Genomic DNA, 25894 nt, shown 5'->3' with positions numbered 1-25894 from the left:
ATGAAAGAACCCTCACATAGACCCAAGTGACTATATGTAACCTTGCCCCCCAAGTTATCCCTGATTGGTGAATAAAGTTGCATACAGCCTATAGCTGGGCAGAAGAGAGATAGGTGGGTCCTTTGGTTCCAGGGCTTGGGTTTGGGGGCAGGAGACCACGAGGAAAAGAAAGAGGAAAGAGAGGGAGGAAGACACCATGAGGTGAGGGATAGTAAAAAAAAACTGGACATATGAGCTGACCAGTCAGAGTAAGAGTGGCCCATGCAGAAAATAGCAAGTCATAACTCAGGGTTCTTGATAGGGAGGTATAAACTAATTGCTTAGAGGGTAGATATCTGCCCAGGTCTTGTGTTGACTAAGACTTATCATAAATATAAAAGTTGTGTAAGTTGTGTATCTTTTATCTGGGGACTGAATGATCAAATGGGAAACACCCATTGAGATTAAATATTACCTACAACAAGAAAGTTTTCTCATGTGTTTTTTGTCATAGTAGAAAAAAAAAGGAACTACTGTTTCTTACATTCAGAGTCTAGCAGGTGTATCTCTAGGTATGCTGATCCATAAGACTTCGGGATAAATTCTGTCCTAGAGAGTGTTCCATCTGTTCCACCTGTAACTCCTGATACTGTCTTCTGGAAGAACGATCTCTACAGATGTAAAGATTTGAGTATTATATCAGCAAACCAAGGTATTTCAGCGTTACTGGCCATCAAGCTAAGAAAGATTCGTTATTAAAGCCTTCTGAGAGAACCTAGTGGATCGCAGACTTAGACGTCAGACACCTCCCCCAGAACTGAGCAAGAATAAGTTTATATTATTTTAAGATACAAAGTTTGTGGTACATTGTTATAGAAACCTTAGGAATGGGACACACAGAATGTCCAGTTCTGTATTAGGAATACCTAAGTTTTTAATACTTTTATTACAGAAATTCAAGATTCTGTGGCTGGGTAATTTGATTGTCCCTGCTGTATCCATCATTCATGCAGCCCCAGGGAAATCAATTGCTCTATATTGAACATAAATGTATTGTTTGTATAACTGAATAAGAAAACCATTACTAAGTTAAAGGAAAAGAGTTCCTCACAGTTTGAGTGTGCACACATCTGTGTGTATTTGGTCAGGAAGGGCACTCTCCATAAGGAAAGATTATTTTTGCATCAACCAGAATTTGACAGGAAGATTTCTCCGTTTGACAAGGATATGACAGCTATTGAATGACAATGTTCGAATACTCCAGAGTCTAAGAAGCTTGTTTTGTTTTATTGAACAGTAAGAAAATATCCGAGGAAGTGATCATGATTTCAATTTTAACTACAACTAGAGAGCATCCGGCCGTTCCTCGTCAGTCATGTCTACCTGAATTGACACAGACGCCTTAGAAAACTTGTTAGCTTTCTAAGTAGGGTCAACACTTAGTCAAAACACTTCAATGTGATGCAAAATTTTAGAAGGTTGGCTTTGTGGGGGCTATGTACTTATAGTTGCCTGAATTAACTGAAAATCTTCTTTGCTGACTCAACACATTTTGCGTCATCAAAAGGCTTCCTCTGGCTGCCAGGTTGAAGAAACTTCTTCACTGTGGGGAGGTTGCTGACTCTGCTTCTCAGCGCCTGCAACAGACAAAGCAGAGCCTCAGAGAGCAGCCGAAGAAAGAGTTATTGCTTGCCCTGCCCTGTGCCCCTGCCAGTCAAATGACTAACCGAGCCCCTCCATCAGCACCAGGGTGGAGGTTGGAGACAGACACCCAGAGAGAATGAAGATGAGAGGAAGGAAATGGAGCTTTGCCCCAATATATCTTAAAGATTCATTTTGTTCGAGTTTTTTCCATCTTCTTTGGATATTAATCCTGCAGATTCATCACTTCTGTTGGTTTTAAGGGTGAACAATTTATTTCTCAGATCCATAGACCCAAATAGAAAAATTGTAGTAGAAAATAGAACAGAAAAACCTGTATCCAGTCACTCTCAAGCATCACTGAGAAAGAAAAATGGGAGGATCAGAGGTTGGCAGTGTAGCCCAGTGGTACAGCCCTTGCCCAGTAGATGCAAGGTTTACTCACAAGCACCACAGAAAACTAAGGCAAATAAAAAGAGCGAGAGGGCTTAGGAATGGCTCAATGGGCAAGATGCCTGCTCTGCAAGTGTGAGGCCATGAATCTGGATCCTCACCCGAGATAGGAGAGTAGTGTGTGTCTTTGATCAAGTGCTGTGGTGTGGAGGGTAGAGACAGACAGCTCTGGAGTTCACTGGTCAGCCAGGCTAGCTGAATTGATGAGCTCCGGGCTCAGTGACATACTATATCTCAAATGAGTGAATGAATGAATGAATGAATGAATGAGATGGAGAATGATCCAGGAAGACATCCTATGTCTGCATCTGGCATCCATACGTATAAGTGCATGTGCACACCCTGATATTAACACATTCATTACACATACACACACACACACAAACACACACATGAGAGTTGTTGTATTGTGGAAATATGTTTGTAAAGAAGGCCTCTGTAGGAAGAAATATGTTGAATGGAGAATAGTTAATCTGCACTGAGCTCCTGTGGGTGATCATGCTTCTAGCCACCAGCCAGAGTTCTCTGGATTTTCGAATGAAAGACACGCGCCAGATTCCTTTTGATATATGCTTTGTTAACACTTTCTAAATCTATATTTTATCTTTGCTGCCCCAGACCCAAGCTGGAGAGAGGCCTCTAGGTCTGCTTCCCTGACTCTTATATGTCACTGGGCCTTTAAGTCTGATGTCTCTGCTTCCCAGTCTTGTCATGTTCCATCCTACACCCCTCTCCTGGCAGAACTTAGAAAGTGTTAACTAAGGAATACTGTAGGGGTGTGTGTGCTAGCTGTGGGGAGGTTTGGAAGTGTCCAGTCATTGAACTCGTCAAGGCATATCAAAATTAGGCTGACGTGTGTGTGTGTGTGTGTGTGTGTGTGTGTGTCTTTTATTCGTGAATCCAGAGATCTCTGGCAGGTGGCTAGAAGTGCAATCAGCCGCTGAAAGCTCAGTGGAGATTAACTCTTCACTACTATTCACCACTACAACATATTTCTCTCTACACACCTCCTTTACAAACATATTTCCACGACAGATTAACTGTTAACTAGTTAACAGATTAGCTATTCACTGCTACAGAAATACAATGTTCATTAATATAGAAGCTTGAAAAAGACCTCTCCAGATACATTCAGTGTGGAAGGACAAGACTGCACCTTTGATAGAGAGGATCCCATGAAATCAGAATCAAATCCAAGGTAGGATAGAGTGTGGGGAGAGAGGGGGGGGTCCTGGGTTCTTTCCATTATACAAGACAAAGTCATATGTCCTGAGATAGCATCCTCCTCAGATTTCCTCATGTAACAGGATTCTTTTTATGTCTCAGAACTAGCATCTAAAGTCGAATCTCATAGGTTAAATGAGAGGGCTAGCTATGGAGGCAGGCAGTAGCTGGAAGTTGCATCAGGATCACCCTTATGGTCAACATATTGGTTCCCATGAGGTAAGATATGTAGAGTACTTTCAGGAGAGGGAAGTTGTCCACAACGCCCGGGTCCAGCTCTTCCACATGGTAGAGGAGTTCAACCAGGGCAATATCAGCCCTGCTCAGCCTGTTGCCAACGAGATAATCTTGTCCATGGCTCTTCAACACCTGAGGAATTCAAGTTGTTAGTTAAAGCTTGAAGACAACTGGCATCAGAGTGGGGCCCCTTGAATGTCCCTTTGCTTCCTTGTCGGGTGCATATGGAGCCCATGCTTGTCTCTAGGCCCTGGCTCATGATAAAATCAAGAAGCAGATCTCTGACCATCATTGTGTCATCTGTCCTTCCCTACATCTTAGAGCCCTGCCAAGCTCCTAGCTCCAGCTGCACTATTTCTTCCTACCCATCCTAAAAGGATGAAGCCCTGACATGTGGGGGTGCCCCTCGCCATACTCTGTAGTCTCTTTTGGGAAGTGGCTTCACTGCACCCTTCACACACGCACAGACCGTTTCGTTGACCACCTTCTTCCTCTCTGTTTCCCAGTGTTCTCATGTCTATGGCATCTACAATAAGCTTGAACTGTCATCTCTGCAACGTTGGCTCGGGCTATTTATGTTATGGGATCCTCAGTACTGCTGAAGCATCAAAGGGTTAACTGCATCCATGTCTACAATTAATTTTCAAATGCTTCAGAAATGTATTATGATTAACTGGAAGAAACAAGGGCAGGTGAAGGAGAGGAATGGACACATTGAACACACAGGATGTCAATTCTGTCATCAAGCAGACACTGCACATATGTTCTTTAATGTACTTTCTGTCTGAATGTACGTATGAATGCATGCATGCATGCATGTATTTCTTGAGTCAGATTTTCGTGCAGTGCAGACTGGCCTCAAACACACTGTGTAGTTAACCTTGTCTTGACCTGATCCTGCTTCTACACCTTGAGTGCCAAGTACAGGTGTGTGTCACCATGCCTAGCTAAACTTTTCTAGATGGACAGAAGTTTTTTAAAAATATATTATGGCAATAAGTAATATTTGCCTAAATAGTTTATCCATGTTAAAGTCTTAAGAATAAAGAAAAGGACTTCCATAGTGCTACCAATTAAAGATAATGTCTTCAAATACATATTAGATTAGGTATACACATAGAAATATAATTCACTGCTTGGAAAAAGACAAACTAATGAACAGAGCATCTTTTCATGGTTTGCATCCTAATCTGTCAGCATCACGAGAGCCAGGAGTAAGAAACTGAGGGATGATGATTTATGCTCTTTGCTACATCCTAGATCTGACATCTGAGCAATGAGTTGGTATTTGTTGAATTAATGAAGGAATAACCTAATACAAAGGAAGTGTTTAATCAAAGAAAGGGGGGGGGATTGAACTGTGCTACTTGCTAAAATATCCATCATTATTGAACTCCTGAAGACGTAAGGGGAAAGCACCGACCGTGTGCAGCAAAGGAAAGGTAGATGAACTCTGTTGTTCTTCCTTTATGTGCAAGGCTCCTGCCACCGTCACGTGCTTACAATTATTTCTTATGTTCAGTTTGACCTTTCGTAGTTCAATTCTGAAACATGGCCTCTTCATTTGTAAATGGACTTCTCAAGAAGATGTATATATACAACAAACACATATACATGTGTAAAGGCAGAACTTATTCTTTTATTTTGTATAACTTTCTTTTTAAAAACTTGAGAGCCATGTTGTTAATTCTGGCAATTTTTTCCTTCACATCTCTGCCCTGCCTCTTCCCTCCCATGCCTCTTGTCAGTATTGTGTAGATACTTCAAATCTATCCCGAAACAGAACAATATTCTTCTGATGGCCCACCTGTTTCAAACCTCCGTATATCAGGGGCAGAATATTTTCTGGTATTGCTTTCATTGTGATGCTCTCGAGTCAAAAGATGGCAGTATTCTGTTTAATCAAGAGCAGCCCCTAGTGTGGCTTGGAGGTTCACATACCCCAAGTTCTAATTGTGACTGTGAAATCTTTCAGAAAAACTCTAGGGTGGGTCACAGCACAACAAAAATTTTTGAAAAAAATGAACTGTTACTCTCTGCTATAACTATCCCAATGGGTCTTCACACTCCACGTTTACACAACACCTCCAACGTTTAGGTGCTGAATTTACAATAATGAAGCCCGTTCTGGAAGCAAAGACTAACAACCCAAGAACATATTCTTCCTCTGTTGTGACTGAGGATCTGTGTCTGCCCTGCCCAAAATCAAGATGCAGAGAACCCCAGCCCACAGCATGATGCTGCTAGTAAGTAGGACCCTTGAGAAGGGAATAGATTAACTGTGGGCTAAGTGCTCATGAATGGCATCCCCGCTCCCTACAAGGGGGATTCCAGAGACCTCCCATACACCACCTGCAATTGAAGACACAGAAAGAAGGCAAGCATCCATGAACCAAGGAGCCAGTCCAGACAGGCACCAATCTGCAGGGTCCTGATGTTATGCTTCATAACATGTTTTAACAGGCTCCGCATTTCTCTTATAGCAACTTTAGTTGGCCACATGTCCCCTGAGGACTTTCGTTTTGTTTTGTTTTTGTTTTTCGAGACAGGGTTTCTCTGTGTAGCCCTCGGCTGTCCTGGAACTCACTCTGTAGACCAGGCTGGCCTCGAACTCAGAAATCCACCTGCCTCTGCCTCCCAAGTGCTGGGACTAAAGGCGTGCACCACCACGCCCAGTGCCCTTGAGGACTTTTAGACCTTCTGAATGCACGGAAGTTCTGTCAGCTTCCACTCACCTTTTCAAAGGCAGGGAAGTAACGGTTCCTGGTTTGTTCCTTGATCTTGGCAAGGCTTGCCTCTTTCTCCTCAGGGGGCATGTGGGGGTAATAGAGAATCATTATCTCCAGATCCGCCACTCCTTCTGTGTACATGTCAATGCTGAAAGACAGACAAACATTCGGCCAAAGCTCCCTTACCTGGGGTTTCATACTTAAAAGACTCAAACGGCGGTGGTAAAGTTGTTTACCTCTGATGGGGCTTTGGAGTCAGTAGTAGTAATTTGATTTTTACTTGCAGATTAGCAATCCTTTTGGACTTTTCAAAATGTATACAGAGTTTCTCTATGTAGCTCTGGCTGAGTTTACAGATTGGCCTTAAACTCTCAGCAGTTTGCCTGCCTTTGTCACTGAGCTCAGGGATTAAAGGCAAATGCCATCACATCCAGTGGCATTCCACTTTGAATGACTTGAATGTCTAGCAAGCAATGTTCTTCTTTGCATTCAGGCTTTGGTGAACACTTGGCTCACTTTTTTTAACACTATAACTGGCACATCTTTGCACATTCCTGTGCAATTATTCCTGAGCATATATTTCCATGTCTCTTACGTATGTGTCTAGTAAAGGAACTGCTAGGTTATTGGTGGCTTGATGTTTAACTTTTGAGAAATAATCCACAGTTCCACAGAAGTCTTCTGTTTGAATGGAGTGGATGTAGCATAGAGAGAGGAGATCTGATGATTAGTCTTGGCAGCTTCAAAAAACCCTCATTCAGTTCCCATGAAAAGCACCGTGTACCATGCAACCCTTGTGTCTCTGCACCAGACTCTATGACTTACAAGCAGGCTGACTATATGTAGATTTAGATGGTAACCGAGGGTCATGGTTACTGTTATATGTCTTATAATGGCCAGAACTAGAAGGTCAGCTCTTTGGATACCTCTCTTTATTGTTAGTTAAAGACTTGGCCTTTGTCCAAAGTTATATTGACTAGAATATTGCTTCTAAAGATTAAACAAATTTTATGGAAACAGGATTCCAATATCTCCTATTCTACAACGATACATCTTTAACCCCTTATATTCTTCCTCCATCTCCATGGCATTCCCCTAACTGATGTCAGTGTATGTATATCCAAGCACACAACCCCACTGTGTTCATGAATCCCTTGCTATAGTTCTGTTCACTCAAGAAAGGAAAAAATCTTTTCCAGAGAAAGTCTACCATACATGGCTCTCTCCTTCATGTCCTTCCCATAGAGGTTGTATTTGGAGGCAATGTAGTTGAGAATGGCTTTGGTCTGCACCAGTTTCATCCCGTCGATCTCTACCATGGGCACTTGCTGGAACATCAGACTCCCATCTATTGGACGAAACAAAGAGAAAGGAGAATAAGTCGTAAAATCTATGGTTAGATACATTCAAAACAAAATATTTAATCAGATGGCTGAAAATTTAGAAACAAATTACTAGGTAACTTTCAATGAAATAGCACCTAATTTTTTGTTTCCTGCATCTTTAGTGTCTTCTAAGATGTAGACAATTATTTTACTGGTGTTCTTATTTTTTACCATAAACACTTATACTGTGTCTGTTGACAGGATATGATGGTGTGTTTATTTCATCCTCATATATATTTTAGGGTGAAGTTGAAGGAGGGATAATTGTACTGTCAACAGATTTCCTTACAATAAAAAAGACAGTCCTAAAGTATTCATGTTATTCATGACATCAAAGGAAAATCATGACCCTGCTTCTATGTAGGTTCCTGTGTGCTTTTCAATTAACACCAAGGGACAACATGTACTGGGTAGGCCCAGTGACCCTCACCCATAGGTGCTGCCCTTCTCCCTTTCTCCCCTTATCCTCTCTCATAGTCTTCCACATAATCAGCATAATCTTTCTGTTAATCCTAGAATACAGTATTCCTATGGAATTAGTTTGCTAAACCTGTTAGACCTCAAGGTCAGTTATTGACATATTTACTCCTGGCATCCAGTGAGTTGTGTGTGGATGGAGGGTACTGTGGGAGCCTGAGCTAACTGCAATGAGCATGTGGAAGCAAAGCTGGGACACCTGTGGGGCCCTGGGGATGGTTTCTCAGCAGACACAAAGAGTTTCTCAGCTCCTTAAACTGAGAGATTTTCAGATCTGCTCATAGAGAAGACCCTTGACTTAAACTTACTACCCTTTCATCAGTGAACACTACAATTACCTGTAGGGAGTTGGTCTGGTGCTGCTATGTATACAGATGCTAAATGTTGGCCGCTGAGACCAGGTCCCAGTACTCCAGGAGATCTTCAAGTACAAACGATGCTGTACTTGAAGTTATCCCTGATTGGTTAACAAAGATGCCTACAGCCAGGCCTGGGCAGAAGAGAGGGGTAGAGCGAAATTTCCAGGACTTGGAGTCTGAGGTAGGGACCATGAGAAAGGGAGAGGAAAAGGAAGGAAGCCACCACGAGTTAGGTGAATGGTGAACACATGGACATGTGGGCCATGGATGGAGTAGGCAGATCCCAGGCAGAGCAAGGCAAGTTATATCTCAGGGATCACCACAGGATGTAGACAAAATAGTACAAAGGGTTGATACCTGCCCAGCTCTAGTGCTTTTAAGCTTCTTATAATACTAAAGGCTTCTTGTCTTCTATCTGGGAACAATATGGTGTGAAGTGGGGTAGAAACCCCCGAATAGATATTTAAATGAGGTGGTGTAGCAGCCCCCCATAATAATAATAACCACCACCTTATATAGGTACTGACTTATGATTAAACGCTTATAGCTTCCACCAGAACCCCCCTCAGGAACATTTACATCTGTTTCTTACCACTTCGTAACCTTGCCAGGTCATCCCGAGTTTTCAGAAATTTTTCTTCAAACTAGAAAACAGAAAGAATAAACAAGTCTTTATCGATTAAGTTCATTGTGCTCCAGGATTTTCACTTTAATGGCTCCTGTCTATAGATAATATGAAAAAAAAAAGTTTTGTTTTTTTTTTTAAAGTTTGGTACACAGGTGAGCTTGAAAGGGTCAGATCAGGAACTTGGAAAGGTCACGAAACACGCACCCTGCAGAAGGGAGGGACTAATGAACATTTCTCAGATCACAGGGTGGGAACCGACCTGACCACATTGGGACACATTCCACAGGACTGACTTGCTCACCTTCAGATCAGGGTAGTCTTTGTCACCTTGTTCCCTAAAGATAAATCAGTTTAAAGAGCACACTGTTCCTCTAATTGTGCCTAGTTGTTGATGCTCTATTCCACCCCTGGAAACCATATAAAAACTCCCCGAATAGATCTTGGGGGTCACTGCCTCTCCTTCGGGTCTGGGATGACCCCAGTGCACTGGAACTATACATTCCTCTTGCTTTTTGCATAGATCCCAGATCCACATGGTTCACACAGTGGGTCCCGGGTAAGCTACGGCTTCCCAGAGTCTTACAAGCTAAACTTGATTGATGGAAATTTACAGCAGATATTTTAAGAAAGGAGTGGTTGGGTTTCAAACCCTGGAGTAGGTGGTTATTTAACATATCAAAGGGGACCTGGCCTCTAGGTTCTCCCAGTATCCCTCAGTCCTTTGCTGTTACAGGGTGTGGCTGGCATACCCCACCCTCTGCCCTAAACTTTCCAGCCTAAGGGCTGGGCTTCCCCTACCCCCAGAGGCCTACATCTCCCTCTCCCTCCCTTTCCTCTTCGCTCCTTCCTTCCTTCCTCCTCCTGCCCTGCTGCTCCTGTCCTCCCTCCCTCCCTGGGCACATGCTGTCTCTTTCTTCTCCCCCACCTCAGTCTCCCTGTCTGCGTGGTGATTTTTTTTGGCCTTGTTCCTTGAGACTGATGAATCCACTTGAGAGCTGCCCCACAAATAACCTGCCCCTTTTTACTTTTAATTTGGTTTGAATTGGCTTATTTCATGGGCAGAGAAAACCTATTATGTTGTTGCCTTAGGCCAGGGAGGGAGGAGTTAAGTCCTCATGGTAATTGAGGACCTCTCCTTTCCCCTCTCTTTTTCTCTGCTTGACATGATCAACTTTTGACTAGGTAAGTTATCCTTTCCCAGCAACCTAAGAAGCACAAGGTACTTCTGGGTCTAAGAACCCCAGGATCCCTCGCCACGCTGGGATGTGCCTGGGCAAGCGGATCTTTGTTCAGGAGCCTTAGGACCCAAAGACATCTAACCCAGAGCAAACCCTCCTCCACTCCAGGCCACCAAGTAGGACGCCATGTTCGAAGTCCTCCCTTGGGTTTTCCCACCACAGTGGTTGCTCAAACCAAGCTGCTGATCCGACGCTCCTGAGGCATGCACTTATCATTTGTCTGTAAGTTCAAATTCTAGAGCACACTTTATGTCTGCCACATAGTACTGGCTCCTGCAGCCTCCCCATGTGGACTTTGCCATTGGCTTTCTGGGGCCTGTGCTAAGCTAAGCACACACCTGCTCTCTCTTCCTACATGGACTCAGATTTTATACAACAGCTTGGCTAAATTCAAAGGCCAGAAATTGGCATACCTGATTTCCAAATTCCCACTGCCATGGACAAATGATTCACAAATATATTATGTCTAAACTTGTTCTGCTACACACTCTCAAATTCTCTTATCTCTAAGATTCCAAATCCCCACACTTAAAAAAAAAAAAAATCTTATCTCCTGATTTCTTTGCACTCTGCTCTCAGAAACAAAACATCTTAAGATTATGCCGTAAATTGTTATCTAAGGATTTGTATGTTACCCATTAGATATGGTTTAAAACGTATATAATCTGCAACAAAATTTGGCTTTAAACTTACAACAAAGGGCTTAGAATTAAAAATGTATACATGAGTGTTTGTATACATGGGTGTTTGTATACATGGGTGTTTGTATATGTGTTTCAACTCTTGTTTAGGGTATATGTGCATGTAACGTGAATATAGCTCATTTAAAAAGATAGAGAGATGATAGATAGATTAGGAAAACAAATGTTTTAAATAGCAACCATGTCAGTCACATGGCTGACAACCTGCCATGTGACTTTGCCATCTTAAGATGACCTCACTACATAAAACAACAATCATAACACTTCTTTGTCATAATGAACTGTTCATTAATTTATCTCCTTTTAGACTACGAAAGCAGCAAGTCTCAAATATTTTAAATTGCTATGGCCTTTTGTGTGATGATGGTAGAAATTTAAGGCTATATTTGCCACAACACATTATATATATATGGTTCAACTCTAATTTAAAATATTCTGTATGAAATTTTCTGTCTTTGCTAATGATTCAGCACAAACTGCTAGAAAATTTAGATAAGTAGCAACATATGTTAAATGAATAAGGTATATTAAATAATTAAGATCTATAAACTCCTAAGGTCTAGTATGTTCATAGTAATATTTACCTAGCTTCTCTTCCTTTAAGCCTTAGCTGTTTGGATACTGTAATTACAAGTCTTATTTTGGAGCCAGGCATGGCGGTACAAGCCTTTAATCCCAGTCTACAGATCAAGTTCCAGGACAGCCAGGGCTACACAGAGAAACCCTGTCACGAGAAATTAAAAAAAAAAAAATGCAAGTTAGTAGTCAGTCACCTTATAAATGATAAAATCCTTTAATATGTTGAGAACTATATCTGTAATCATGCTAAGTACTAATGTAATTAATTATAGAAATAAGCCTTATTTAGCCTCCTGTGTATGTATATTTTCAAGGTTAAGACTAGTATGGGTAACGAGATACAAGCAAAGTTTGTCTAGTCAACTACACTTTAGACAGACAGATGGCCTTCAAAAACTTCAGAGATGTGTAGAATATGGCATTTCAAATGTATACTAAAAACCTCTTTGTGATAGACATGGCAGCTTCTGACAGCACCTCTGATCTCCAGATCAGATGGGAACAGGAGAACCTACACCTAACGCTTGCTTCAAACTCAGAAAAGCTGGACCCTGAGCAGTAGACTGCCCTTTGCCTCCCTTGACTGTCGACAGCACACTGTCCAAACTATGGACAGGCAGGACCCTGGGAAGTTGACCGACTCACTTTGCCTAGACAAAGGTAGGAAATTCCTTCAAAATTCCTGCTTCAATGGAACATCAGCTTATGGTAGTTGATGTTGAAAAGGTCAGCTCAGGAACTTTGGGAAGGTCATGAAACACTTGCTCCCCTGGAAGGGAGAGGCTAATTAACATTCCTCAGATCACAGGGTAGGAACTGACCTGCGGGTGGGAATACATCTCACAGGATGGACCATTGCCCACCTTCTGACAAGGGAAGTCCTTGTCACCTCATTCCCTAAAGACCAATCAGTTTAAAAGGCACACTGTTCCACCAATCATATTGTGCCTAGTTGCTGATGCTCTATTCCGCTCCTGGAAACTATATAAAAACTCGTCAAACATGCACCAGAGGTGACCGTCTCTCCTTCGTGTCTGGGACAACCCCAGTGCACTGGAACAATAAATTCCTCTTGCTTTTTGCATTGATCCTGGCTCCACATAGTTCACTCAGGGGGTCTCCGGTAAGCTAAGGCTCCCCTGAATCTTACAATGTCTCCTCTCCTAGGATCATTCCTATGTCAGTGACTAAGACATGAGCTATGGAATACCAGTGGCAGGGGAATGATGCTCTTTTCTTCTTGCTATGTATTTATAATATTTATCTGATCCCAAGTGGGATTAGAAGGAATATTGTGCATCTCCAGACTGGAATAGGGCAGGAGCCTGTGTCTAACATCCTGCCAATAGGCTTCTGCTGTACTTAACAACACTTTTGTTCGCAGGAGCCCTGCTGTGGGTGAAGAACTTCCTGTTTGCTACCCTAGTCTTGTAAGTAAAGATGTCCCTCCTGGAAAATGGGAGCACAATTATATCAAATTCCCAGTTTAAGAAGGAATTAATGTCTCTACATTATTTTTTGTTATTAAAACCTATGAGTTCTGACATGGCTTTGTGAGATCTTTGTGAGATTCGTTCTTTAAACGAATACCGGAATGTTTTCAAAACACTCAGTACCTCACTTGCCCCACAGAAAGCAAATACCGTCACGTGATACGGTGGAGTTACTTTCGGTGACTATCTGACATTCCTAGAATTCTTGGTTGCAAAAATTCAGGACTTTGGGCTTATTTAGAATGCTCCACAGATCAGTTTCTTGTAGCTCTATGTGATTCCATCATATCACACTCCAGGGACGATAAGATAATATGATAACACTTTGCCAAACATCCAGCCTAGAAAAACCATACAGGGTAGAAAATGAGATCACGGGAGAGTGTGCAAGGTGAGCTGGGGCTGGGAGTGTGATGCTGCTGGTGAAGAGGAGGATGGTGGAGGAGGAGATGGTCATCGCCCCTTAGATACAGGGGTTCTGAGCCAGAGGGTCCAGGCCACTTGCTCTCAGCAGGCTCTTCAGTCCTGCTGAGAGACAGGAGAGGGAGCTGGCAACACTGCTTCTCACTGTGTCTGGACTGACCTTTCTCTGCCCAGAGGCCTAAAAGTCTTGAAACACCAGACTGACTGCCATCTGGTTACCTGAGAAACCAGGCATTCATTTGTATGAAGAAAACAAGCTGTGATGGCTCAACACATTTTTGTTTGTTTTTGTTTGTTTCTTCATTAAATTTGAAACAGGATCTGGCCACATAATAGATACATTCACAGTGTGGTTCTGTGTGGGTTGTAACCTGAGGCTTTAGAAAACACCTTGCTATGAAACTGAGGGGGCAGTAGAAGCTCAGATAAAAGACAGGACCTCATATGAGTGGCTAGCTTTCTTACCACTACCTCCCAGGGACAAGACCTCTTAGCAGTTTTCCCAAGTTCCTGTCTCAGAAAATCGGTCACCCATTTGTGGAATCCTTCTGCCTGGAGAAAGTAGTGCTCAGCTGAATCACAAAGATCCCCACTAGATTACTGTGCAAAAAGTTTGAAAAAGAATGCCTTTTAGCTCTGTAAAAACTTGATTCCTTCTCTCGTACTGTGAATGAAAAATTCCTAAAAAGAAGCTGTGTCTCACTGTGAACCAAAAACCCCCGGAAGGCGTCTGTCTGTCTGTAGACACCACTGGAACGCCAATGCTCTGGAGAGATTGGGATTTACAGGTTCAGAATGATATGTTAATTAATATCATATAATATTAATCTATAAATATTTTGAATGGATAGACCAGACAGCAGACCAGGCCAAGGTGGTTCCACGTGGGAGAGGTTTATTGTGCAGGGATAAGGGGGGCGACGAAGCGGTTAGAAGGGCAGAGAAGAGGAAAAAGAGAGAGAGGAGGGGGTGACTTCCTAATTTATACAGAAAATGACATCACACCAGTGATGGTGTGAACTGAGCCAAATGGTTTGTGGGATTGAGGGTCGTTGTCCTGGCAATGCAGGTCAAGGGTCACATAGTTAGGCCAGGGCTTGGAGTGTCCTGGTACTAACACGGAGTCTAATTCTTTTATCTTGGGCTAGCTTTAGCCTTGTGGAACAGCCATTCCTTGTTCCACCTTGTATTTAAACTAACATCTCATGGTAATAAAACAAAACAAAACAAAACAAAAAACCCTTTTAGAAGGTTTTGACACAGAACATCTTGTGATAATAAATTTCTATAAATATATTTTAAATTTGGCTTGATTTATTGCCTTCTTTGTTCTGTGAAACTATAAATGTCTTTTGAAAGTGCTTTCATGTTGGAACATTGGTTTGGGGCATAACATACGTCTGTGTTCCCTGGGCCATGTTAACTCACAGTGGGTACTTAGATAGAACAAGCTATCTCTTATTCCTTTTAAGATGATAAGTATGGTTATTACAGTGACAATAGGATGTCCAAGGGCAAACATTCTGTCTGTCTTTTATGGCCCAATATCTCCAAGGACCCAGAAAAAATAAACTGACTTCTCTAGCTATTATGAATGTACAGGTTTCATGCTTAACAGAGGGTTTCTTTGCATTGTCTCTTGGCCACCTCACCTGTTCTATGTATTTTCAGTGTAATTAAGTTCATTTCCTAAGAGTGTACGCTTTAATCCTTTTAAGGTTGATGTGTTGGGTGTGCGTGAAAATAAACAGAAACCTCTGTGGTTCCTCTTGACTTTCAATCGTCAAGGCAAGAGACTTTCACCTCTAAGCCTCTTTTCTCATCTGGTGAAGGAAGTCTCAGATTCCATGCACACTCACACCAACGCTGGGTCAACCACACACCATGCAAAGGTGCTCTCATAGCTTATAGCAGAATTACAGTTATTACTGCATAGAGAATGTATAGATTAAAAACAAGGCAGGAGCAGAGGAACCATAGTGGAACATTTAGAAATTGTGTCAGGAACATTCCTTGAAAGCTGAAAACATGGATCTCAACCTGGAAGCATCTTTCATCTGTAGGATGAAAGGAATACCATGCTCCATTTTCTGTTTTCAGGAATGTCAATCAAACTCATGACAGACTGACATCTCCTCAGATGAGCCTCAGGCAAACAGTTGTTCCAGAAGGAGGCACAGTCCTCAGAGGAGACAGCAATTGATCCAGGGCGTCACCCCAGGACTTCCTAGTGCAGCAAGAGGTGGAGGAGGACAATTGTGACCCTGACCATCCAGACCACGATCAGGACAAGGATAAAGTTGTGAGTGTGTGTTCAACAACACACCCACAAAAAAAATGAAAAATAGAAATATTAGAAAACAGAAATATTTTACTTTGGCTGCAAACTGTGTACTCTTTCTTATTGCTATGACAAAAGCAAAAAATGTTTAAAAATGACATGTGTGAAGTTCAACTTTTACATTGAGATTAATTTATTTATTATTGATGTTTGTTTTGTTTAACTTAACATCAAGTAGACAGCGTTCATTTTTCTATTCTTTTTCTCAAATGACACGTTTGGTTTTTGTCTTTTACAGATCCTTTACATCTAAATAGAGTGTACAAGTTTTGATAAATTACACGTTTCGTTGTTTTGAAGGTTTACTCTCTGCATGTGTGTGCAAGTGTGTTGAGTATGTATGTGTGTGTATGTGAATGAATGTGTGCATGTGTGTGTAAGTATGCATGTGTGTATGAGTGTGTATGTGTGTGCGTGTGTGCGTGCGTGTGTGTGTGTGTGTGTGTGTGTGTGTGTGTGTGTGGTGTGAGTTGCAGTCAGTTTCTCTGAAATTGCAGCAAGTGCTCTTAACTGCTGAGCCATCTCTCCAGCCCTTATTTTAATGTTAATGATCGATGATGAGAATTTAAGTATTAATCTATTAGGATAAATCTGTGAATCACTTAAGAGTTGGTAGTTTTTATCTTAGGACATTCAGTAAGATGCTTTGTCAGTTCGTGAGAGGAAAGTGTTTGATACAAGTAGTTTCAGGTTCCACTCATGTCAGAACGTACCTCCACACCAGCTGCAGCCAAGAGCCACCGGATAGGCTCCATTCTTCCCCTGCCATCAAAGTAATGAAGGACTGGCTTCCCCGCCATGGCAGCAGTTGCTTGGGTTTTCTAAACAGGGATGAAGCACACCATGCTCTTAAAAGTTTGTCCTATGCGGGCGTCTGAACAGCAGCAGCTAACTGAAGAAGTATCTGCCTTCTCTATGGCAGGGTTGGAGACAGCCCAGGACCATGTTCCTTGGTCCAGATTAATACATATCAGGAGCCACCCTCAGATGGACCAAAACACGTTAGTGTCTCTATTGGTTAACATGTGACTTTTTTTTTTTTAAAGGATCATAGTTCAAGGTGGAGGATGATAATGTGTGGGACTTAATAGGAAAACAAAGTACCAGCAAACGACAGTTTATTGTAGATCTCCAATGGTCCCACCCATCCACCCCACTGTCTTGTTCTCTCTTCCTTTCCCCCTCTCTTGGTGAAGGTCTAACCCTGGGCTTTTCACAGGCTAGGCAAGCCCTGCATCCCTGAGGTACATCCCCAGCCCAGATCTCCTCTAACACACTGCCTTAATACTCTCATATGGTCACATGAACTGCCTATTTTCTCCACGTCTCTCTCAGTTAAGGAAACCGAACATCAGTATGTTTAAACAGCGTGCACAATCACACCAAAGTCAGTGCTGGACAGGACGAGTCACAGTGAGGCACAAAGACAAGAAGGATCTGTAGCCTCATAAGCGAGCACATCAAACCCAGAGGACATGGCTAACCCAGCAATGGCCACAACAGCAGGCACTGCTCAGCCCTTTGGCTCTTATGCTGCATTTGATCAAAAGCAGAGATTAAACTCTTGCAGACTCCTTGCTTCTGCATTTCAATGTGAAATCAAGAAAAAGAAGTATTGCTGAGTTCATTTTACAGAATATAGGACCAACATCAGGTCCAAAGGAAACCCCATTTCCCCAAATTCCTGTGGGTAGACAAATGCCAGCATTCCCCAGGAACCTGGGAAGCCTGAAACAGGTCCCCCCGAAACCCCAACTAAAGGAGCCGTTTCCCTTATCACTGGCAGAAAGTTATCTGTGGTTCCTAAAACCATGCTGGCCTCCCTCAGTACCACGAGTACCTGCTACACATTTCATATTAGCAGCCTCATCCTTCTCACCTCCTACCCTAAACTTTCCCAGCATACGGGCTTCCCAACTCCCAGCCACTTATTCTCATTCTAACCCTGCTGTGTTGGGTATGTTCCCTCTTTTACCCACACTCTCTTTATCTTCCTCTCTCTGTCTGCCTCCTCCAGCCCCTTATGCTCTCCAAAAAGAGCTCGCCCCATCCTCCCCCCGACCCCCGCCATTCCTGCTTCTTTTATAGCCATGTCCAGTCTGGTGGATATGTTCAGGCTACGATGTTCTGTCTTTGCTATGGACTATGTCTGATGTCCTCTCTCATATCTAAAATAAAAACCAGTCCCTTACCCATATCATAGAGTAGTCATATCTTCAGTTTATCTGGTTGTTAACAAAACCAAAGGGGGTATAAATGGACCCAATTCCAACGGGTTGGGCCACCCCTACCTGAACCAGGCTACTGGGTAGAACTCTCCTAAGGAGTGGATTGTTTGTTTCTCTAGGCTTCCCCTCCCCCCCATCATAGTCAACTCCAGATTTTAGAACTGCCCTCTTAGCTGGTTCTTTCCTCCACCTGCTCTCTCCTGGACAATGTCACCTTGGAGTTGCTTGCTCTGACTCTGTTGGTTCCTGGAAACTACTACTAGGATCCTACTGCTGCTGACTCCTTACTCTGCCCCCTCCTGGAGCTTACACTGTTTCTACAAAAGTCACAATTGGGACAAACAAGTTCTCTTGCCCAACTGGGATCTCATTACATGAGAAGGGATGCCTCTCCTTTGTGATTTGGAGGCATGGAGTTTCCTTTGGACCTGACACCAAGCTAAAGGTTTTCCACGTCTGCCACACTGGGCATCCTCATCAGTTTATTGTCATTTTCTCCGAATAAATAAGTCACCTAATAGGACCCTTAAAAACTATATTCATTGTACAGCTGTAGAGATGGGTTTCTAGAGAAGTCTGCACGAAATAAACTGTTGTTCTATCAGTCACTTTTCTATTCAAAACCAAGTCTAGGCTTTATTAACTACTGTATGATGGTTTGAATATGGTTGGCCCAGGAAATGGCACTATTAGGAGGCATGGCCTTGTTGAAGGAGTATGTCTGTATGGACCTGGTCTTTAAGACAGTCATCCTAGCTGCTGGGTGTGGTGGCACACGCCTTTAACCCCAGCACTTGGGAGGCAGAGGCAGGCAGATTTATGAGTTCAAGACCAACCTGGTCTACAAAGTGAGTTCCAGGACAGCCAGGGCTATACAGAGAAACCCTGTCTCGGGGGAAAAAAAAAAAAAAAAAAAAAAAAACCAAAAACAAAAAACCAAACCAAAACAACAACAACAAAACACTCGTCCTAGCTCTGGGAAGCCAGTATTCTTCCTGTTTGCCTTTGGAACAAGATTTAGAACTCTCAGCTCCTCCTACACCACTAATTATGAACACTGCCATGCTTCCCACCTTGATGATAATAGACTGAACCTCTGAACCTGTAAGCCAGCCCTAATTAAATAATGTTCTTATAAGAGGTGCTTTGGTCATGGTCTCTGTTCACAGCAGTAAAACCCTAACCAAGACATGTGGTATTAGTTTTTTTTATTTTTTTTAATACAAGTGGAAATCTCTAGATGGGTTATAAAATCTGATTTTTTGATGAACTAGAAAAAGAATAGGACGTACCAGAGTTCAGAAAGTGTTAAGTAGATGGATGTGATTTTAGTTTCAGTGTGTGTATGCTGTTATATATATTATATATTAAGAGGTCTTGAGTCCAGTAAGGAAATTTGACACTTCCCCATCTCAGGATGCTTGGAGGTAGGACACAGCAAAGAAATAGAGGATAAAAAGCAATGGCTTCTGGGATAGATGACCAGTGAGGTCATGGGTGTAAAGTAAACACTGAAGAATCACTGTGACTAGAGGCTCCAGTGCTGGATTGGGGGAGACATACTTTCCCCCTAAAGCCCCAAAGAGCTGATATAGAACAGCATATAACCTCTTGAAGAGTGTTTGATGTTGTGCAGTTGGAAACACTCTCCTTGTCTTTACCAAAGTATGTGCACTTGTGTTTAAGATAGCAAACAACTTTAAATAGGAGCTCCCTTAAAGGCAGAGCTCCTAAGTCCCAACCTTTATGTTATAAAATTTGTTGTAAATGTAAGCACTCCATTATTTTTATAGCTGTAGGATGTGAGTATTGCATGTTCTCATTAGCTGGAATGACTCAGAAGGAAGAGAAAGTTTGTGTGGCTGCAGGTGATTGTTGGGAACACTGAGCCAAGTAATTCAAATGTGCTCACTAATCCTATTAGCATCGATAGAGGATCATATCACATGGTATTTCATCATAAGCCCTCCACTCGGATATTTGCCAGTCTCCAAACAGGAGTTGGTTTGTTAGTTCTCCATCAGGACAAAGGGTGTCACACAGCCTCACAGAGTCAACAGAGGATGAGAACCAGAGAGACTGAATGATGTGACAGGATCTTACATGTTCCTCAGCCTTAGACAGTTCTAAGGAGTAGCTGTGCTGTCAGTAACCACCATGGAGACAGCTCCTGGCGCTCCCCACCACTGAGGGTTTCATGAAATTCAGGAACTGGGACGACGGTGAACATGCTTCTGCAATGTCTCTGATATGAATGTTATGTGTATTCATTTATTGTGTTGCTCATTAGCTTCGAGAGGGAGAGTGTGATTGTCTCTATAGTCAGAAGAGAGAGTGAGACTCAGATTTAGATAGGTAGATAGATAGATAGATAGATGATAGATAGATAGATAGATAGATAGATAGATAGATAGATAGATAGATAGATAGATCTGTTAGCTATTCACATAGTGGTGTTAGATGGAGTTATAATTATCTAAAATATTTAAAGGTTAGGCAACATGTTTAGGCATGCTTAGTTTTATCCAAAGATTTCCTCCCCCAGCAACCTCCCTCCACCAATAAACTAGATTGTGTGGTTTATCAGGGATCTCCCACTGGTATGTGGTTTATAAGGCATATTGTACTAGTTTTTAGAATGATAAGATAGAACACAAGCCAAAAAAGGTTAATGATCAAGACACTTTGCTTTGGCTATAAACATAATTCCTAATTTTAATCTCAGCCAGTAGAGGTGAGGAACTCATTTTTCATCCTCATGTCTAATTCTCTTTGTCTTGCCTCAGCCATCACAATTCACAGTTACACATTGGTTTCTTCTATACACAAAGCAACTCTAGCATAAGTGTTGAGTAAATGGTCCAAGCTACTTCTAGGTGATAAAATGCACCAATCCCTGAGCATAAAAATAGCCAGTCCCTGAGCACGAAATTCTACCAATCCCTGGATTTGCACCATACAGGACTTGAGATCATACCAATCCCCACCTTGGAAATCTCCACCCTGGATATTCCAACCCTAAGAAACCCTAAATAAAATCTGTCTATTGTTCAGTTCCCTGTTCAGTACCCTGGATCAGGGGCAACCACCTTCTTGAATCTCTCTCTTGGGTGAGGTTTTATGTGCAGTGTGACTTTGTGTTATTCCTTAGTTCACTACTACTAGGACACCATTCCCTTCAAGACTGCAACATTCCTCTAGGGGAAACCTTTCCCCTCAGAACTATGTTACTTCCCTGGGGGACCTCCCCACTCAAAGCTGTAACAACTCCATTGGGAAAGCCCCTTTCCCCTTAGAGCTATAAAACTTACATTGTGCTGTACCTCAAGTAGGCTCTCCTGGTCCCTGCACTGCCGCTTGGAGTCTAAATCTCTCTGGGACTCTATCCCTCAAATCTTCAGTTCACCTGCAACAACAGACACACCTTCTGGCTCACTGATCACTTGGCACTCCATCCACCAGGAGCAATTCAGTAAGATCCCCCTTCGGTTGGGCATAAAAGCTTTCCTGAGTCTGAGGAGGTAATTGTTGAGCGTCTGACACTCCTCTGGTACCCTCAGAGGTATCCCTAGCATGGTAGTTAAGGCTATGGCTGTCCCCCTTTACCTGGCCCTGACCTTCCCCCTAACTCAAACTGCAATCCTGCAATTTCCTTAGGTCCAACTAGGCTGTTTTGCCCTGTTCTGCCCTCTACTTCTGCCTCCATTTCAGAGCTGGCAATAATCCCACAGATCCTCTAGAGTCCATTCCATATCCTTCCCTCAGACTTGGTATTTTATCCTCATGTCTGGCTTCCATAAAAGCCCTAGTACCAGGCACACATCTCTGCTTAGGCTTAGCCAGGATAAACCACTAAGTTGTGATGATTCACCCAAAGGCTCATGACTTCCTCCACTCCTCTGAGTCCTGGGGATGCCCGCAAACACAGGCTGTTTTTCTTCCTGCTCTCTCATCTATGGGACCCTTTCCCTTCCCCCTTGGGATGAATTTAGAAACCTCCAGCCTTTCCATGTGGCACCCGACCTGAAGGGCTCCAATTTTATTTGTTTTTGCAATTGATTCTGCACTTAGATAATCTATCTTTTAGATAATCAATCCAAAATGTTGCCTAATGACATCCTAGGTCTCAATATTATTCTGGACCTCTACAAATACTGTGAGTGATAAGGGAAATGGAAAGAAATTCCCCGTTCCCTATATTCAAGCTTTCTCTTTTCTCTACTACAAGGCATGTGTATGGTCTTCCCGAAAACACACACACACACACACACACACACACACACACACACACACACACACACACAGACAGACACACACACTGCTGGCTAGTGAGTCTCTCAACTCTCTGCACTGTTCTCTGTTGCCAGAGCTCATTTTTTTTTCTATCTTTAAGCCTTGCTTACTCTCATTTTACTGGGTTTCGTTTTATAGGGACTCAGGTGTCTTTTAGGTATGAGCGACAGTATACTGTTGTCATATGCTGTTCCTCTTTACCATCCCTACAGGGACTTCCCATTTTTCTGTCTTAGACCTCAAGGATGCCTTATTTTCCACTCCTCTAGATCCTCAGTCACAAAATATCTTTGCCTTTACTTAGACCAATCCAGACTCTCACCTCTCAACCCTGCTCACAGGGACTGCCCACATCTATTTGGCCAAGCTCTAGTCTCTGACTTATTCTCTTTGTTGCTTCCTAAACCCAAGCTTATAAAATACCATTGTAGTTCATCCCTGCAATTTAGCCAGAACAACACCTTACAAAACTCTGTATCTGGCCAGGGATAAAGGGTCTCATCCTCTAAGGTTCAGATGTCCACCCCTCTGGATTCTTATCTGGGATTAATTATTATCCCAACTCACAAGGTCAGTTCCCTAGATAGAAAACACTTCACCTATTCTCTCATGGTCCCCACCGCCAAGGATAAAATTCTGTCCTTCCTAGGGATGACTAGCTTCTTAGGCTCTTGGATTCCTTCCTTCCTTCTCTCTTCTCACCCTCCCCTAGATAAGGCAGCTCTTGGCCCCTCGTACAAACCCCTTCTTGCACCCATCATTAAACCCTTTTGTAAGCTTCAAAAGGATGCTTTCTAGGCCCCAGCTCTACATCTTCCATATTTGGCTCACCCCTTCTCACTCCATGTCATAGAGAAGGAGGGATAAGTCCTTGTGGTCCTGGACCACCAACCGGGACCTTCCTTGGCTCCCATAGCATATTTATCAAAAGCTGATCATACTATACAATAATGGGCACCTTGCCTGCATGCTCTGGACATAGCCAAACTGCTTATCTAATTAAAAAAAAAAAAAGTTAACCTTCAGGTCACCCACTATCATCTTTCCCTCAGCTATACCACCGCCTAACATACAAGGGGCTTTGAACACTCCTTCCTGACTTCTCTCTTTTCAGGTAGAGGATGCTAGACTTACCTTTCAACCATGCCTACATCTCATCATTTCAAACTGACTCAAGATGCTGACGGACTCTCTTAAGGTGTGCACAGATCATTTGTTGCCACTGGATTCTGCTGTCCTATCTGTTTCCAAATTCTAGAGTCTCTCTTCATCCATGTAATCTTTCCACTCTCTATAACCATCCATCTTTTCCCACCTACTCAATAAGTCTCCTGTCTCTGGCTCCTGGAGCCTGCTACTCTGGAGCCCTACTAATTGGGCAAGTTACTAAGATATTTTTCTCTCCCACTATTTCTCTCCCCTAATGGAACCCTCCCTATTTCCTCGCCTCCTCCCCTCGGGAGCTGACTGCTAAGTCCCATAGCTTCCCTAGGCCCTTCTTCCTGTCTCTCAGCTCCCTCTTGGAACTTATAGACACTCGATCTCTCAGAGGTCATTTTATGACCCTTCTTCTCTTCCTCCCTCCATGGACTCAAATTTTATTAAAGCCTCCCTCCATTACTACAAACAGCTTGAACTCAGCACAATTCAATGGCCAAAACTGCCATGGCCAGGTTTTAGTGGTGGTAATTTCTGTCACTGTGCAAACAATGAATCTAAAAATCTTTTATGTCTTAACTTGCACCTTCTTCTCTATGTCTCCTATCTATACCTGTCAGGGCTAGCTTTTACATATAGATGTTTATTTTCCAAGAGGCTCTCCCCTCTAACCAACAGCCCTTCCAAACAGTGTCGGTGAATTGTTCTAGCAGGCTGTCAAAGGCCAATTCAGTTCTGTATCCATCTCTCTTTCACTCCTGTTTTCTCTATGATCAAAAGGAACACTACTGTAAAAAGTGGTCAGAAACTTAAAGAGGTTACCCACATTGGTCCTACAAATACCATGGGACAAATCTGGGCTGTCTTAATTGTAGATCAGCTACTAAATAACACCCTGGATGGCCACTTTGGAGAAAGTTAGTTGTGTGCCCCTTCTGGATCAAATTCACAATCATCATTTGTAGCCTCACCCATTGGCTTATCACACTCTGCACCCTGCCAAAAATCACTACCACCCCTAGTTTCTCCGACACTTCTTTCTCTGGCATCACAGGCTGCTTCACACTGGATCCCTCAGACTGTGATAATATCCTCACCCTGAGCAATACCACCCAGCCCCTATGTCCAGAAGTTCACAAGCCCTTTCTTGTCTAGATTTCTTCAAGAAGAGATCAGAAAGATTTCTAATCAGACTTTTATTCTGCTGCTATTGTACAATGACCAGCCCCTAGCTACTGAGCTAGAGGCCTGTGACTATACCCTGATGGTGAAGATCAAGTTTTCCCTAAGAACTTTGGCAGCCCCAATCAGCAGAAAGTAGTTTAATGAGAATGTTGCTCCCTTTCCTACTATTTGGTTGCATCATCATCATCATCATAACGTAGGGTAAATGGTATGAGCCCATTTCTGGATGACAAAAGCTACCCAAACCCATCAGTGCCTGAGCTTGAAAACCTACCAATTCCCATGTGCAAAATTCCCACCAATCCCTGCACTTGCTCCAAGCTCACAACTTGAAATCTTACTAATCTTCGCCCTGGAAATCTCCACCTTGGAAAACTCCTCCCTCAAAAGAGCTGTATATAAGCCTTTCTCCTGTCCAGTTCTCACCCTAGCAGAGGTAGCCACCTTCTTATATCCTTCCCAATAAATCTCCAGTATGAGGTTTGTTGTGCAGTGTGACTCTGTGGTATCACTTGGCTTCCAAATGCTGGGATGCCTTTCCCTTCAGAGCTGCAACATTTCCATAGGGGAAACCTTTTTCCTCAGAGTTATAGCACTTGCACCAGGGAAACCTCCACCCTCAGAGCTGTAACACACTAAGTCCCATGCTTCTCTTCCCTGGACATAATTGCAATTTGTCTAGGCTATTACCTCCTATTGTCTACTTATGAGATTAATTTGTCTCTTACCAATAAATTCTCATGTCTCAATCCTTTACTAAATCCTCAATCATTATCTAAATCCTTTATGCTTACATCTCTATTACAATGTATCCAGCAGAAATGGATTCGGCAATTCTTAGACTGTCCTGAATCCAGCACACCTAGTCTGCATGCCAGTATAAAACTTTGTTTTCTTGTGCTAAATTATTTTCTAGGAACATATAGGATGTGTGTGTGGGGGGGGGGGGGAGAGAGAGTGTGAGAGAGAGCAAGCGAGCGAGCGAGCGAGCGAGAGAGAGAGAGAGAGAGAGAGAGAAAGAGAGAGAGAGATTTGATTCAGTACTTACCTTGTTAAAAAGCTGTTCCCTCTAAAAAGCTAGCTTTTACCATATGCAAGAGTTTCTGCTGTTTTGTAAGCTACTTATTAAATTTGAATACGCCC

The 25894-nt window shown here is 42.7% G+C and overlaps 1 protein-coding gene and 1 long non-coding RNA gene across 5 annotated transcripts in view; one reads left to right on the top strand and one right to left on the bottom strand.

Annotated features, from left to right (window-relative positions):
- Positions 1-25894, top strand: part of Gm28836 — a 64158-nt gene that overhangs the window by 5227 nt on the left and 33037 nt on the right. The gene's annotated exons all lie outside the window — the stretch shown is intronic.
- Positions 884-25894, bottom strand: Gsta3 (glutathione S-transferase, alpha 3). 4 transcript variants are annotated; one of them, XM_030248789.1, is made up of 9 exons: positions 25800-25894; positions 21427-21521; positions 16601-16708; positions 11636-11775; positions 9077-9128; positions 7479-7611; positions 6270-6411; positions 3535-3666; positions 1239-1616 (listed from the first exon to the last, which is right to left on the bottom strand). In XM_030248789.1, the coding sequence occupies exons 6-9, from the start codon at positions 7598-7600 to the stop codon at positions 1497-1499; spliced, it is 516 nt and encodes a 171-aa protein (XP_030104649.1). In that variant the 5' UTR covers positions 7601-7611; positions 9077-9128; positions 11636-11775; positions 16601-16708; positions 21427-21521; positions 25800-25894; the 3' UTR covers positions 1239-1496. The 4 variants fall into 4 exon arrangements, with proteins under 4 accessions (NP_001070821.1, NP_001275546.1, NP_034486.2 ...); NM_001077353.2 differs by lacking the exon at positions 11636-11775 and having other exon boundaries at positions 884-1616; positions 25800-25874; NM_001288617.1 differs by lacking the exon at positions 21427-21521 and having other exon boundaries at positions 884-1616; positions 25800-25874.

Source organism: Mus musculus, chromosome 1 (genome assembly GCF_000001635.26).
Source record: "Mus musculus strain C57BL/6J chromosome 1, GRCm38.p6 C57BL/6J".
NCBI classification, from domain to species: Eukaryota; Metazoa; Chordata; class Mammalia; order Rodentia; family Muridae; genus Mus; species Mus musculus.
This window is presented reverse-complemented; position numbering and strand designations above follow the sequence as displayed.

What these genes read in the sequence shown, in the direction of transcription:
- Gsta3 (NM_001077353.2), bottom strand. Translation starts at nt 16,687, where the DNA reads ATGGCGGGGAAGCCAGTCCTTCATTACTTTGATGGCAGGGGAAGAATG. An exon ending in GACATGAAGGAGAGAGCCAT is followed by an intron (nt 6,412 to 7,478) that starts GTATGGTAGACT and finishes TCTGTCTTTCAG; the next exon opens with CATTGACATGTACACAGAAG. An exon ending in ACAACTTCCCTCTCCTGAAA is followed by an intron (nt 1,617 to 3,534) that starts GTACTCTACATA and finishes TGTCTGTTGCAG; the next exon opens with GCGCTGAGAAGCAGAGTCAG.